Source organism: Aphelocoma coerulescens, chromosome 28 (genome assembly GCF_041296385.1).
Source record: "Aphelocoma coerulescens isolate FSJ_1873_10779 chromosome 28, UR_Acoe_1.0, whole genome shotgun sequence".
Taxonomy (NCBI): Eukaryota; Metazoa; Chordata; class Aves; order Passeriformes; family Corvidae; genus Aphelocoma; species Aphelocoma coerulescens.
Window position 1 is genome coordinate 6,816,129 of NC_091041.1, and position 15,204 is coordinate 6,831,332.

At 57.2% G+C, this 15,204-nt stretch overlaps 2 protein-coding genes across 5 annotated transcripts; both read right to left on the reverse strand.

Moving 5' to 3' along the window:
• Positions 1-1,086: 1,086 nt before the first annotated feature.
• On the reverse strand, positions 1,087-5,781 carry CDC34 (cell division cycle 34, ubiqiutin conjugating enzyme). The gene is made up of 5 exons (XM_068997238.1): positions 5,524-5,781; positions 3,182-3,268; positions 2,587-2,684; positions 2,104-2,238; positions 1,087-1,988 (listed from the first exon to the last, which is right to left on the reverse strand). The coding sequence occupies exons 1-5, from the start codon at positions 5,698-5,700 to the stop codon at positions 1,778-1,780; spliced, it is 708 nt and encodes a 235-aa protein (XP_068853339.1). The 5' UTR covers positions 5,701-5,781; the 3' UTR covers positions 1,087-1,777.
• A 616-nt stretch (positions 5,782-6,397) lies between these two features.
• On the reverse strand, positions 6,398-7,879 carry TPGS1 (tubulin polyglutamylase complex subunit 1). 4 transcript variants are annotated; one of them, XM_068996998.1, is made up of 3 exons: positions 7,569-7,864; positions 6,948-7,458; positions 6,398-6,684 (listed from the first exon to the last, which is right to left on the reverse strand). In XM_068996998.1, exons 1-3 carry the CDS (start codon positions 7,862-7,864, stop codon positions 6,562-6,564), a joined length of 930 nt encoding a protein of 309 aa, XP_068853099.1. In that variant the 3' UTR covers positions 6,398-6,561. The 4 variants fall into 4 exon arrangements, with proteins under 4 accessions (XP_068853099.1, XP_068853098.1, XP_068853097.1 ...); XM_068996997.1 differs by having other exon boundaries at positions 6,948-7,443; positions 7,539-7,864; XM_068996996.1 differs by having other exon boundaries at positions 7,539-7,864.
• Positions 7,880-15,204: the final 7,325 nt, after the last annotated feature.

Sequence of the window (15,204 nt, forward strand, 5' to 3'; positions counted from 1 at the left end):
CCCCTGCCCTGGGGGGATTCGCAATGTGGCTCCTGTGGTGCAGAAATTCGGCGGAGTATGGTGCCCATGGCACCCGCAGGCTGAGGAACTGGTCCTGATCTGGGCGGCCTCCAGCATCCAGCACTGGGGAGGAAACTGCCCACAAAGAGCCAGCAAATGCAGAGGGCACATGAGCACGGCGATTCGTGCGCACAGGGGTGCGGGAGGCTGCTGGGGGTGCACAGAGCAGCCCCCCAGGAAAGGAAGGAGGGGTCGGCTGTGAGCAAGCAGCGGGGGCTACTGCTGCTGTATGCCGGCCGGGTGACCTTGGAAGCCGTTTGCCAGGCCTGAATAAAGCGACAATAATCCTATTCACCTTTTAGCCTCATTTCCTAAGGCAACAAAGCACATGCCCTCGCCACGTGCAGTCGCAGGTGTCACTCAAGCCCTGATCCCATTTGCACGACAGCAGCCGAGGGAAGTTTTGCTCATTACCCCTCTGACGAGCTTTGTGCGGCGGGGGCAGGAGCCCCAGGGAGGCGCTTTGCCAGGGCCTCGTCGCTGCCCTGGCCCCGAGGTGCTGGCAGCGGGGCTTGCTCACCCCATCCCAGCCAGAGAAGGCGCCGGCAGCGCCCCGGGCTGGGAGCTCACCACAGTCTGGGGAGCTCTCCACAGCCTCCAGAGCTCACATGCCCCAGCCGGTCCCGGTGTGTGGGCTCAGAGCACATCCAAGTGGGATCAGAGCAGCTGCAAGGGCCCTGGGCGCCCATGAGCACAGCCAGGCACTGCCCAGGCAGGTGAAGGCAAACACCTTTCCTGTGCAGCATTGGAGGGTTTGGCCCAGGCAGAAATCGAGTGTTGGCCACAGCTCCAGGGCAGAGGCACTGAATGTTGCTTGGGAAGGGCAGAGATGCTCTCCAGGCCAGAGGCAACTTTGCCCAGACCATCCTGCCCACTATGCAAGGTGGAAAGAGGGTTGCAGTGAGACCCACATCTGCCCTGCAGCCCCAGGAGAGCAGCCAGCCCATTCACCCACTGCTCCATGCTGGTCCACATCTGACACAAAAACCTTGTAGCCTGGGCACAGACTGGGCAGAACCTCGCCTGTGCATCACAATCCTTCCCTGGAAGAACTTTATTAGTGTCCAAAGAAAACCAGAAGCAGAAATACTCAGCATGACCCCATCCCTCCCAGCTAGTTAAAAACCACAAACAGACCATCCCCACATGCCCAGTGCTGGTGGCTGCCAGGCACATCATCCCTGGTGCTCTTCTCCCTGTGAACACAGCGCCAGCATCATGAGCAGGGGAGGCAGAAGGGTCCTGTGCAGACAGCCTAGAGGGCTGCAGGGTGAACCCCAAAAGGTGTTGAAAGACAACACAGCACTCACAAGCTGCCCCCCACCAAAGCAACCACTCACCACCCCCACAAGCCCCCCAAAACTGCCCCTACCCCATGGGGCTGAAGAGGAGATAAACATACCCAAACAAAGGGCAGCCAACACCAGGCCTGGTTGTCACTCCTCAGCCAGGCAGAGCCACAGCACCCTAGTTTCTGCAGCTTTGTGAATGCCCCAACACAGCTTCCCCCTCTCCACCCCTCCCCCAGTAAATTTGTAAAATAGGGGGTTATCTTTTCCTACAAAGAGAGCGATGGGATTTCCTTTGCAACAGCAGAACAGTCTCCCTGCGAGGTAGAGTTAATTTCAGGGCTGACAGATCCTAAATTCAAACCAGTTTGTTCTAGCTGAGGTAAAATTCAGCAGTTTATAGTAAGTTTTGCAATGCCAGAGGGCCATCAAGATTCCTCATTGCCGGAGTCATCCTCATCACCATAACAGCTCTCTGCTTCCTCCTCCATCTCATCATCCTCGTAATAGTCATCATAAAAGAGGTCTGAGCCCTCATCTGGGGCTGGAGTCTTGGTCTTCACACAGTACTCAGCCAGCGTGGTGGGGACCTTCACTCCATCCCGCTCAGCGTCCACCTTGGTGCCCAGCACTTGCTTCCTGGAGGGTGAGGAGTGGGGGATGAGAACAGAGCTCTGCACCACAGCCCTCCAGAGCCCGTGTCCCACAGGATCCCAGCACAGCCAGTGCTGCCAGGCCCAGGCTCAGCACGCACCTGATGATGTCTGTGTACTCCCGGTCCTTCCCTTTGCTCTCCTTCCATTTGCGGTACATCACGGAGGCGTCCACGTTGGCTGGGGAAAACGTGTTGGGCTCATTCAGCAGCGAGATCACGCTCAGCAGAATGGTTCTGGCATAGATAAACGTGAGCAGGTCAGAGCCAAGGAGGGTCAGCAGCACCTCAGCAGTGCCAGCAGTCCCTCTCTGTCTGTGGGAGAGCCTTGTGCTGTCCACAGCAAGAGAGATCCCAGCAGAGGGGAGCAGGCCAGGCAGGGGATAGCAGCACATGGTCTGTCGGGCTTACACTCATCCCCACGCAAGCTCTGGCTGCTCTTCGGCAAAGCCCACAGCCTGAGAGCCTTCAACAGCCCCCTGGCACCTCCTGCAGACTTTGGGAGCAGGAGGCTGTCCCCATCCTCCCACCTTCCCATCCCTGCCCTTGGATGAGCCTCCTGCCCGCAGCCCCCCCAGCCCTCACCGCACGTTCTGGGTGGGGTTCCAGCGCTCCGATGGCAGCTCCCCGCTCTGCGGGTCATCCACGGGTGGGTGGAGGATGGAGATGCAGACATCACCTGTCTGAAAGCACAAGAGAAGTAGGATCCTCAGGAGCTGCTGCCCCAGGATCTCCTCGCTCGCTCTTCCCTTTGGCTGAAGCCAGGTGATGCAATCCCAGCTCTCCTGTCAGTCCCATAGGAGGGACACAAAAGTGGACAAGCACCCCACAACTGCCAGCACCATACAGGTCAGGCTGCCCAATGCCCAGCAGCATTGCCCCTGGCGTGGGCCCCAGGGCCAGGCACATCGCTCGCCCCACAGCCACTCTTGGCATAGGCACAATGTCCCCAAGCATGGGAGCCATCAGGCCTGGAAAGCCTGGCTGACCTGGAACCTGTGCTGGGACAGCAAAGGGCTGTCATGAGCTCATTAGCAGCATTCCCTGTGCCAGGCAGTCATCGTCAAAGGCACCGAGTGTCCAGTGCCAAAGGCTGGCACTTGCATCCAGTGCCATCGTAATAGAGGCACACGTGTCCAGTGCCTGTCCAAGAGCCTCCTCGCTGTCCCAGGGGACCCACCTCGTAGATATTGGGGTGCCACATTTTGGTTAGGAACCTGAAGGCAGGAGGAGAGTAGGGGTAGTCGATGGGAAACCGGAGACGAGCCTGCAAGGGAACAATAAGGAGATGCGAACACCAGCTTGTGAGAAGGAAGGGATGGAAACCACAGAGCTTCTGACAGCTCTGGGAAAAAGGAACCTCTGCCAAGCCCAGATGGGCTCCTGCTGGGACAGAGCCTCTGCTCCAGCCAGTTCTGTGGGCAGGACACAAGCCCTGCAGGCAGGCAGGACGCCCCAGCAGCAGGACGGACACCGGCCCCAGGGGCAGGATGGACACCGGCCCCAGGGGAACTCTCTCACCACACAGAGTGGGGTGAACAAAGGGGCTGTGACCAGCGGCAGCTCCTTGCCCACCATCCTGCCCATACCCTCCTGTCCCGCAGGGCCCACTGGTGCTAACCCAGTGTTCTCCAATGTGGAGGAACCAGCAGAAGCACGTGGTACCAACCCAGCACAAACCTCACAGCACCATGCAGAGCCAGGCAAGAGAGTCTGGGTCAACCCCAGAGCTGCTGTCAGGGACAGGCCATGGCTGTGCCACTGGAGAAAAGGCTGTTTACCCTTCAGAGCTCACGGGAAGGAAGCATCAGGTGTTTGGTGCTCTGATTAACACATCAAATCTAAAAATAGCCTGTCACTGCTGAGAAGAGACCCAGTCCAAACTGGCCGCAGTGCACAGCTTGGGGGCTAAAAATAAAATCACATGAAGCTCAGGCTGCAGCCCAGGGCTCCAACAGGGACACTCAGGCACCATCAACTCCTCCCACGGCCGCCAAACCCGAGGGGCTGAGATTGGGCAAAGAGGGGCTCACTGTCCATCTCTGAGTGAAGCCTGAGGTGGCACAGGGATCTACAGCAACATCCCACAGTCCTCAGAGCTGCTGCCCCGACCCACCAGCACCAAGAATCCAAGAGGACGGGGGCAGCTTCTCCCTGCAGGACCTCCCCGTGACTGATTCAGCTTTCAACTGTTTCCAGGCCCTGGGAGCAAACTTCCAGATCAAGACTCAACACGACAACTCCCAGAACGTTTCTTGCTCCCTCAGTTCGTGTACAAGAGAATCCAGACACTGGATCGGTGGCACAGGACAGGGGGTGGGAAGGGGGAAAAGTGCAGCGGGGGCCGTGTTGTGTGTGTGGAGTGCAGGGCAGTGACACTCGGCCCCATGCTGGGCTCCAGCCAAACAGCTGAACATCACAGAATAATCCCCTTTGTTGTGTCAGAGGGGACTGGAACAAAACCGGCCGAGGCAAAGCGATGCCAAAGGGGGCTTGGACAGTAACAACCCCACCCTGCTGTGTACAAACAGGTTGGTATCCCCACAGGCTGGACAAGACTCGGCCCCTCCGCTCTCCTCTTACACACAGTCTCACCAGCACCCTCAGTGCCGAGTTTGGAAATTCTCGAGCACACAACAAGAGCATGAGGGGCTGAAAGGGTGTGAGTTCAGAGGGTCTCATGCCAAGATGCTACAGGGAATTAAAACTCCAGTTCAGTGAAGAGATGAAACCTGGCTCTGAAGCATCAGCTTTGCCAGCCCGGGAAAACAAACACAGCTAACCCTGGGTGACTCACCCAGTGCATCCCCACCCTGACAGCAACAGGATGAAAACACAAGAGCTCAGTGGAGAAGGGAGGATGAGAAACAGGAAGAAAACAGCTACCCCGGCTTGCACAACACCTGGGAAGAGCACACACACATCCTGCCGAGGGGGGACTGTGCAGTCAGGCCGCCAAACACCTTCGTCCACCTCAAACCCCAAACCAAGCCACGACACTCACTCCCCACCCAGCTCCCTGCTCCCACCCTGGGCTATCTCTGCACTTGTCTCTTCCCTCTGGTCTGATGGCGATGCCCCGGATCCCCTCCAGGAGAGGGAACATCAGCGACCTGGAGCCCGCTGTCCTGCACGCACAGATCAGGGAGTGGTTGAGGCAGAGCCCCCGAGGGGGCCGAATGTTCCTCACAACGAAGGGGACCCTCGGTAGTTTGGTAGCAGCTACCTGCGCACCAGCCCCCGTCCTCCTCCCAGGACCACCCCGAAACCCCAGGGACCCCCAGGTGTCCAGAGAAAGACCCAGCTCTCCCTGGCCCGCAACACGCCCCCCAAGCCCGGGAGCAGCTCTGTCACGACCTCCACTCGGGATACCCTCCCTCGCCCACAGCCACTTCACAGGGTCTCACCCCTTCCGAAACTCCTTCCCAAAACACTCAGCACATCCCCCGACACCACCTGCTCTGACTTCACCCCCCCAGCCCCATCTCCCCCCACACCCCGAGGCTTCCCCGCTCCCCTCACCTTGAAGTACCCGCCCTCGTAGTGGGTGTCCGGGGGGCCGAAGATGGCCACGTCCCAGGTGTACAGGTCCCCTTCGTCCACCAGCCTGACCCGGAACCCCTCCACGGGCTCCTCCTGCAGCCCCTTCAGCTCCAGCAGCAGCGCCTTCTGCGAGCTGGGCACGGGGGGCCGCGCCATGCCGGGGCACCGGGGCTCTCGGGGGGCGCAGCGGCCGCTCCGGGGCGCGGGGGGGCGGCGGGACCGGAGCCGCGCGGGGCACGGCGGGGGTTGTAGTCCCGTGAGGGGCGTGGGCACCGAGGGCACCGCCCCCACAGCGCCTCTGAGCAATCAGAGCGCGGGGCGGGGCAGGCGGTGGGCGGGGCGGCCCCGCCGGTGCTCCCGGTCGCACGGTCCCACCGAGCAAATGCAGCGAGCGGCAGCCGCGCCGGCGCTCTCCAGCACACAGAATCCCGGCCCGGACAGCAGCCCCAGGTGAGCCTGCAGGTGCCACACCTGTGTGACACTGCACGGTAGCACCTGGAACAGGAGCAGAAGCTGCTCCTGGCACGGCCGCAGCGGAATGATGCCTCCGGCATCCCCGGCTCGCACCTCCCTTTTTGTCACATCCCGTCAGCTGTGTCTGCGTCAGGAGCCACCACCCGCAGCCTCACCCAGCCCAGCACCACGTCCTGCCTGCAGGGAGCAGAACATCCGCCCAACACAACATCCCGAACCCGCGGGGATCCTCCCACCGGCTCTTCCACTCAGGTGCTCCACAGTCCTGTACCTGCTGCCAACACCGACCCCTGAGCACGGAGCTTGCCTCAGGGATCTGGGCACTGCCGCAGCTCATCCTGGCACTCCGTGCTGCCAGGAGGTAAGAAACTAGCCACTAAAAAATAATAAAAAGCTTTAATGTCTTACAGCAAACCAAGAATTGAACAGTATAAATAATGATCAGACAAGTTTAAATAAATAACCCCCGGCCCGACACGCAGCTGGTCCCGGGAGAAGGGGATGTCTCTCATCCAGACCCTGCACTCCACATCCCAAACCACCTCAGCCCTTCCCAGCTGTCCATGTGCAGCTGCAGCCCAGCCCCACACTTTGTTCCTTCTGGGTCATTTCATTGCCCAAAGCAGCTCCGCAGGTCATAGCTTCCATGCCGGTCCTGGATAACACCTAAAAGGGACGTCCCAATGCAGCTGGGCCACAGGAGCCATGTCTGGGAAAGGCTGCACGCAGGGACACGGAGCTGCTGGGCACCATCAGAACGGGGCAGGGAGCGTGGAAACTGGGAATCTCTTGATGGGCAGACCCGGGCTCTCCAGCCAGCGCCCAGCCAATGCCCCGTGCTCACCGTCCAGCTTGGATGGGAGCCCTGCAGGGCCGGCAGTGGCCACAGCCAGCACTGCTCCCACCCGGCATCACTCCACGGGCTTCACCTTCGCTATGAACAGGGCGGTGGCTTTCTTCAGGAACTCCTCCCTGCTCATGGAGGAGCCGAGCTTCCTCTCCTGCAGTGCCTGGTCCATGGCCAGTGCCAGCCTGTCGGGGCCCAGCCTGGAGCCGGCCTCCAGGTAGCGGCCGGGCCGCGAGCCGTGCCCGGCGCCCAGCGCGTCCTCCAGCGCCCGCAGCACAGCCTGGCACAGCCGCGTGTCCGCCGAGTCCCCAGCGCCCAGCACGGCGAACAGCGCGTCGGCCTTGGCCGCGAACTCCAGCAGCACGCAGCAGGTGAGGACGCCGTAGCGGAACACGTCGAACGGGACGGCCTCGTGGTCGCGGCACCGGACGCGGCGCAGCAGCTCGGCCGCCGCCTCGGCCGGGGCCGCCCCGCGCTGGCAGATGCGCCGCAGCAGCTCGCTGTAGAGCCGCCCGTCCACGCCCGCCGCCCGCCGCCGCCCGCCGCACCCCAGCACCTCGTAGGCCGCGCCGGCGTTGCTGTCGAAGGCCGTCCTGTCGCGACAGGGCACAGACACAGAGAGGCGGCCTCGCCCCCCGCCCCCGCCGCCCCCCGCCGCCGCCGCCCGCCGCACCTGTGCGAGTGATGAGCCAGGCACACGTACCACAGTGCCCGGGCCAGGCGCTGCGGCGGCCCCGGGGGCTCCGCCGCCGCCTCTGCCGGCACCAGCCGCTCGAAGTACTCGGCCAGGAAGGACACGGGCTCGGCGGGCCGCGCCTCCAGCACCTTGAGCAGCGCCTCCCGCACCATGGCCGTGACGCCGGCTCGCAGCAGAAACTCCGCAGCACTGCTCTCCGCCAGCCCGCCGTCCCCCGGTGCTGCCCTCCCCGCCTCCGCCAGCCCGCTGCCCCCCGCCGGCACCGGGGCGGCGGCCGCTCGCCGCTTCTCGTACGCCGCCATCTTGGAACACACTTCCGCCCGGGCCGGAAGTTTCTGTGCTGCCATCTTGCACACTGGCAGCCAATCGGTGGGCAGGAAGGCCATGCGAGAACGCCGCCATTGGGAGAGGCCGCGGCCGCCATCTTGAGTGTGGGCAAACCAGCGGCGTTGTCAGGGGCAGCGCGGCGGGCGCCGCGTCCGCCATGTTTACTGCGGGCAAATGCCCCACCCTTGGCAACCGTGAGGTGTCCTGGGGCCGGTGAGGGCCCGCAAGACCGGGGCCACCCAGGCCCAAAGGACACTTGCTCAGGGGTCGAAGAGAAACAGCTCTTTATTGGAGCACCGGTCCCACCCGCCCGCCGAGCTCACGCTCCCCCCGGGGCTGCCTCAGAACCTTCTGGTGTGACGGACAAGCGGCCTTCGCGCTCCCTCCCATCCGCTGGTGCCGGGAGCCCCAAGCAGGGGCGGAGATTTTGGGGGTTTGGGGGTTTTATTTGGGATTTTTGGGTCTTTAAGGGGATTGTTGGGGTTTTCTGGGGGGTTTTTTGGGGGGAATTTGGGTCAGCAGGGCCGAGAGGGGGCGGGGCTAAAGGGGAATGGGCGGGGCTAAAGGGGGAATGGGCGGGGCTAAGGGGTAGATTTGGAGGGGTCCTGAGGAGATTTTGGGGGTTTGGGGGTTTTATTTGGGAATTTTGGGTCTTTAAGGGGATTTTTGGGGTTTTCTGGGGGGTTTGTTTTGGAATTTGGGGGGGGTTTTGTCACGACGGAGGGAAAGCCCGGACGCTCAATATGAGTGGATCAGCAGGATTCCGTTTATTAATCATACTAAAGTTTCTTATATACTATCAATAATAGGCTTATGAATATTCGTAAAGGCGCATTCTAAGTGGTTCACGTAGTTTTAGCTGACTTCTTAACCCCTCCTAGCTCCTCTTCTGTGGTCAGCAATTCTCTTTCTTCTTTGTCTTTTCTAACCCACAGTATTTTATTGTTTTACTGCCAAAACCTCAACCTTGCTAACTCTGCAATAAAACACTTAGCTTAGCAATAAGAACTCAATGGAAGCCCTGTTGTTGAGCAGGAGAACTTGTAGCTTTTTGCAACTTCATTTGTTACACAAGATGCATGCCACCAAAGCTGGAGAGGTTTGATGTGCCCTTTCTCACATAGCCAATCTTCCACAATATTCCCTTTCCCACAATCTTCCTCAATATTTCCCCCGATACCCCACCATCACTCCTTCCCCAGCCCCAAGCCTAACAAAACCAACCTGCAGAATGTGCACGATTTCAAATGAGAACAAGCATAGATGGGACATCAAAAGATGGATTCTCCTTAGACATTTGTGCATGCAGTGCCCTGCAATCAACTCCTAAATTCTACTTCTCGTACACCAAATATTTGTCTTGGGAACTCCTTGTTCTCCATTCCAACCCTTCCGAGAGGGTAATCGAGGAGATACTCTACATATTTTAAGCACATGTTGCACTAGTCAAATCCAATGCACAGCATTACTTGACTAACTGAGGTGGTGACAAGGTCAATCAAGACCTGTTCATGTCTTAATCTGGAGCTCTTCCAACTGCTTGAAAAGTCAAGCCTTGGACATTGAAGGTTCAGACTAAGGAGAATCCAAAATGTGGATAGCATCTCCCTTCTGCTGGAAGCCTTGAAGTTCACCACTGCAGTCTGCAGCCTACACAGATCATCTGAGTATTGTAAAAGTTCTCCAAGGAAGAGCAAGAACAAGGCTAATGCATGCACACAAACGCTGATCAAAAGCACTTGATGCTCTTGGACAAAAATAGGTAACCTTCACTTTTGGAAAGACAAGGTGACTATGGTTGTCTCTACAGTACTAGTGGGAAAAAATCCCTGAAGTTTTGCAAAACCTCTTTTCAGGGGTTTGTTAACTTCATCTTTGTTAAGAATTGGGGAACACAGAGAGACCGGTCACTTTTTTTGCAGAATGCCATAGAAACTGCTACACTCGCTTCAACAACAGTCCAAGTAACCTTCTCTGCAAATACTGACCATTTGCAGTTCTGGTTGATACAAACCCCCATTACCTAAGAAAGGAACAACTCAGCAAGCAGTTTGCAAAGATGAACAACTTAGCACGACTGCGGCTGATGACATGCCCTGACCTTTTTTGCCTTCAGCTATGGGTGCTGTACCCTCCTACCCTCACACATGCCACTCAAAGCTCCTTGCGTGGAGCTCTCGCACCACCTATGACAGCAACTGTGCCAAGCCGCCACCCTTCTTCAGCACCATCACACCTACCACAAGGCAGCTGAATCAGAGGGAAAAGGAGGTCGCCAATGGAGGGAAGTTGTTCCCCCTGACAGCTAAGCTCCAACTACGGTGTCCCTTATGTCCTTCCCAGGACAGGCGGGAAAACGCCTCGGCGGAGCGCAGCGCTGGGCGGGAGCGGCCGGCACGGCACCGAGCGCGCTCCCCACTCCCTCCCGCCCGCGCCGCTGCGGAGACCCCGGGTTCGCCGGAATCGGCCACGTGCTGCACGGAGGGCAGCGCGGCAAAGGCGGCCTCCCCTCGTCGCCCGGGGAAGGCCGGCCTCGGATCCCCGCTCTCTCCACCGGCTCGGGCAGTGCCAGCAGCCTCTCGCTGTGGCCGCCGCCGGCCGAAAGCCTCGCCGCGCACCGCCCGGCCGGCCCCGCCGCTCCGCGGGGTCACACGGCACCTGCCGTGGGCGGCCGCCGAGCGACAGGAAGCAGAAGCGCTCACCGCCGCGCCGCTCGCCGCCCCGCCCGGGCGCTCCTCTCCTCGCGCTACCACGATGGCGCTGACGCACCCTGCCTTCCCCGTCACCTGCGGTGCAAGGCGGCTGCTCCGAGCCTCGCAGCACGCGTGCGGCCGGGCCCTGCCGACCGAAGGCGGAGCCGGGGCACGGCCCAGGCGGGAGAGCTTCCGGCGAGGCTGGGCGGGCGGCGAGCGCGGCCGAGCGTGAGCGCGCCAGGCGGGGGGCGGGCGGCGGCGCGATGGAGAGCTAGATGGAGGCGGCAGCACCGCGCGGCATAAGATAGCTGATCGTCCCGCAGCCGCCCTCTCCGCAGCCCCTCGGCTGCTGTCGAGAAGGGCCCCGGCCCTGGCCGTGCCGGTGGCGACGTGGCTCCGCAGCCCGCGGGCAGCCCTGGCGGGGCAGGGGAGCACAGCGGGCAGCCCCGGGGCCGCGCAGCCGTCTGTAACGCGCGGTGGGAGCCGCCGGCAACTATTTTACACGTCCCGGGGGGCTGGGGAGGAGCACGGAGACCACGCGGCAGGTCGCTGCCGTTAGGGAAAATTAATCCACGCTGCCTGAGGTTTATATCCGAAAAGGAGACAGAGGAGTCCTACAACATTCTTCGACTACAGGGAGAGTCCATGGGGCTTTTCCCATGGGGTCTGTCAAACGGTTGCGGGATGCAGCCCCTTTTTGATGCCAAGTTCCCGGCCACAGCACCCTCTTCCTTTTCCCCACTTGCTGAGGTATTCGGGAGATACAGACTTCCTGAACTGCCTACTCTATGCTCCCCTCTAATATGCACCCCCCTCTTGGCATCGAGAAGAAAGGAAAAAACCCCATTCCTAATGCTATTAAGTCTTTGTTGCCTTGCTCTAGGTTCAGGAATTTAACACGGCCTTGATTAATCAACAGTCTCTGATGATTAGTAACAGTTCTAGAGAACTCATAGTTTCTTCTGTTACTTCACTACCCATAAGTTCCTAGCCTTGTCTACAGGCCGATTCACACGGTCTCTTTGTAAAGACTCATCCATCTCATTCCTTTTAATCCCTCCTATTTTTATTTGATCTGTATTTGTCTTTACAAACCTTAATTACCATGGATTTAATTTTTTCTTCTGGAGTCTTCTTGGGTTCTGCTATTATTTGCAGTGACATTCTTTTCTGTCCTTTTGTAGTCATTTCTGGATCAGGTAGGCATGGCTGCTAGCGGCATCCCCTTGAGCACCTGCTGAAAGAGCTGCAGCCAGCATGGTGTCACGCATGGTAAAAAGATGAGAGTTGCTATAGCATATAAGAGGAGAAATTGTATTCATTTAGCCCATAGCTGGCCAGTTAACCATGAAAACATGTCCCATTACCATCCTTTCAACATTTGGACAGGTCCATGCGCTGACGATATTTCCTTTGTTATTTGTTTGACCACTTGCAAACAGCAGCTTGAGTCATTTCATTTCCCACAAACTCCTCCTTCTTCTGCTAACAGATAATCTAATACCATCCAATGTTGAAATACCGCTTTCCTCATTTAAGTGGGTTGGTCAGCAAAAAGGTCAAGTGGTGTGGCTGGCTGGTTGGTAATTATTTCTGAGACAGCTTGTAGCCTAATTATCTCATTCAAATGATAAATGGGTTCCCAGGCATCTGGGATTAATTCCTTAGCTTTCAGAGGGGCTGGTCCATCGTGTTGCGTAACTTGTTCTGGTGGCCATTCATCATTTCCCTGTTTTGGGGTGCTCCCTCCAGCCAGGGCTGCATCAGCTGACTGCTTTTCTCTAATCATCACAGATTTTGATTCCTAAGCGATTTCCCTGAACTTGTAGTAGCAAAAAGAACAACAGTGTAATAAATATACCACATCCCCGACCAGTTTGGAGGTAACCTGAGCTAAGCATATTGGCCACAAATCCAAGAATGTCCTTTCAAAGCCCATGTTCCATTAGCAAAGGGGCCCTCCTACCCTTGGTCATCAATTGGTGGGTCAAAATACAGCAGGATTCCTGGGCCTAATGGTCCTCCAACAATAGTTGCCCCACCATAAGGGTCACAGTATTTGCATTTCCAAGCTCCCGCACAGGGTTCCCACCTACATTTACATCTGCAAGCTGCTTGGTTGGATTTGGAGCAGAACTCACTAAAAGGCTTTGAGCTCCAATCCAGTGTTGCCATTCCCACTGATAATCACAAACAACATGTCTTCTACTTGTGGAATTTTTGTGGGGACAGCTCAAAAACAGGTGGCCAAAAAAACCCCTTGTCCCTCCCCATTGCTTTACAGGCTTCCAAATATTTTTGGTAAGTGTGGTAAGAACACCTTAGGCAGCTACCATTAGTGAGCCAAACAGGTGTTTGATTGCATTTGCCTTGATATTTGGAACAATTGGAAGGAGGGCAATTGGGGGTCCAAACCCAACTGTTTCAACCCAGAGGGAAAGTCAATTGACAAATGCCTTTTCCTACATAGACACACCCTGTCCTGTTTAGGCAATAAGTGCCTGTTGGAGAAGAATGAAGTGGCCATGAACTTCCTTCTTTGGCCCCAAATCCCATCCCACTGTGGCCCTCACATTGACCCACCATTTAGGTTCAGCTGGGCTAGCCAACCATGGCCACTCTTCAGATCCTCCTGGCCCTCCACAGAGCCAGCAATTGCTAAGGTTAAAAACTTTTGCTACTTCTTCTCCTAAGGCTGCAAATTGATTCTCCCACTCCTGGCCTAAACTCAGCTGACCATATCAAAGTAGAATTATTAAGGAAAATGTTTTAATAGTGTCATCTAATTAGCTAGTCTAATTTTCCCGTTGTCTTCTGCAGCACCTGTGGCAATTGAAGACACAGAAACCACTTAACATAACAAAATGGCCACAAGTATTAGCCCCCAAGTGAGTGGAGATTCTAGAGGAGGGATGCCTATACAGACTATTTCAGCAGACGGTCTGAAGGTAGGACTGTGGGGCTTCTTCCGATGTCAAAGCACTGGCTACTGGTCCGGCCCACTCCTGCAGAGTGTCAGTCACGGCCTCCCGGCCTTCTCCTCCAGCTGAGATGTGCAAATCTCCGAGGCTTCAGAGACCTTGACCCAAGTGTGACGGGTTCACCTGTGTTCAGCTTGCTTGACGGCTGTTTCTGTCATCAGTGACACTTGGAATGGGCCACGCCATTTCACCACCACTGGCGCTTCTTTCTACTCCTTAACTAGGACTCAGTCTCCTGGTTGGATGTTACAAGCAGCAAAGTCCAAAGGCGGGGCTTGTGCCAGCTGAGCTTCCTGTTGAAGGGGTTTCACAAGAAGCTGTATCCTGGCCACAGATGGTTTTAAATACACATCACTTGCCTTTACCCCCCCCACTAGGTTGAGACTTACCAGGGTAATTGCAAACGACGATTGAAAGGGAGATAACTGAATCTCTCTTCTGGATTGGGCCCTCATTCTCACCAAAGCCAATGTCCGAAGCACTACCCATGGCATCTTGGTTTCTATTACCAGCTTCAAAAGGTGTTTATTTCTCTCTTCATTGTTTTCTACCCGAGCCGAGCTCTGGGGGTGCCAGGGCCTATGGGAGGTTTTTTTTCCAGGTTTCTCTCAGCAGAGTGAGAGGTGTTATTATTTAGCATCATTATCCTCTTTCTGTCTGTTTGTTAAATAAAACATTTTTATCTCTTTCACTTTCCTTTGAGGAAATATTTTTTTCCCCCAAACCTGGTGGGGGAGGGGTGGTTTGCAGCCTGCCTTCTCTCTGTGTGTAACAGTTTCCCGTGCCTGTCTGTGCAGCTGGGTCAGTCACAGGCTGTCCCATAGAATCCCTCAGGCTGGAAAACCCTTTGAGACCATCAGGTCCAGCTGCTGCCCCAGCACTGCCAGGGCCACTCCTTACCCCTCTCCCCAACTGCCACATCAAGAACCACCCACTGACAAAAATTGGGGTGAGGGCTGCAGGCACAGACAGCGCCATTGCTCACTGGCAGGGGGCCTGGGGGTTCCCAGAGCATGTCCAAAACCCCTGGCCTTCCCAGGCAGGATGGCTGGTGTGGAGAACACAAGGTGCAGGTGGGAGCATCCCAAAGCCAGACTCGGGATCATTTCCCTGAAGTTCAAGGAACCCGTGCTCAGAGCACCTTTAACTCCACTGTGCTTGGGACCTTTTTGTAGGTGTAGGTTTTTATGCACTTGGAAACAGATCTTGGGATCTGCCAGTGAATTCAGTGAATTGTCCAGCCAGAGGCCTTTTGGCTGACCTAAAAAGTAGATTTTGAACCCTCGAGCCACAGGGTTTGTAGTGTTTCTCAACAGCAGAGCAATGGGTTATCCTGTTCAGCTGGACAGCTGACCCCACGAGGGCCCGGTCAGCTGGGACAGCCCTTGCTGTCATGCGTTTTCCTCCCTCAGAGAAAGAGAAACCACTTGGCTTTACTCTGCAGGGTTCACTGAGGCTGTGAATTGTAATCCAGAGCATCTTCAGGCTCCCAGTGCTTGGGGCTGTGGTCTTTGGTGTGCAGAACACACCCCGATCTGTCTAACTCGGGTTTGGATGCACATTTCCAGTTACTCGGACTGGGAAGAGGCCAAGAGGGTGGTGGGAAGGGCTTTCTCCCGGGCCTGAACACCCTCAAGGCAG

Coding starts and splice junctions, on each gene's coding strand:
- TPGS1 (XM_068996996.1), bottom strand. CDS start 7,864: ATGGCGGCGTACGAGAAGCGGCGAGCGGCCGCCGCCCCGGTGCCGGCG. Junction 7,459..7,538: donor CTGGCTCATCACTCGCACAG/GTGCGGCGGGCG, acceptor CTGTCGCGACAG/GACGGCCTTCGACAGCAACG. Junction 6,685..6,947: donor CCGCCCTGTTCATAGCGAAG/GTGAAGCCCGTG, acceptor CGTCCCTTTTAG/GTGTTATCCAGGACCGGCAT.
- CDC34 (XM_068997238.1), bottom strand. CDS start 5,700: ATGGCGCGGCCCCCCGTGCCCAGCTCGCAGAAGGCGCTGCTGCTGGAG. Junction 3,269..5,523: donor ACGAGGGCGGGTACTTCAAG/GTGAGGGGAGCG, acceptor GTTCCCTTGCAG/GCTCGTCTCCGGTTTCCCAT. Junction 2,685..3,181: donor GGCACCCCAATATCTACGAG/GTGGGTCCCCTG, acceptor TTGTGCTTTCAG/ACAGGTGATGTCTGCATCTC.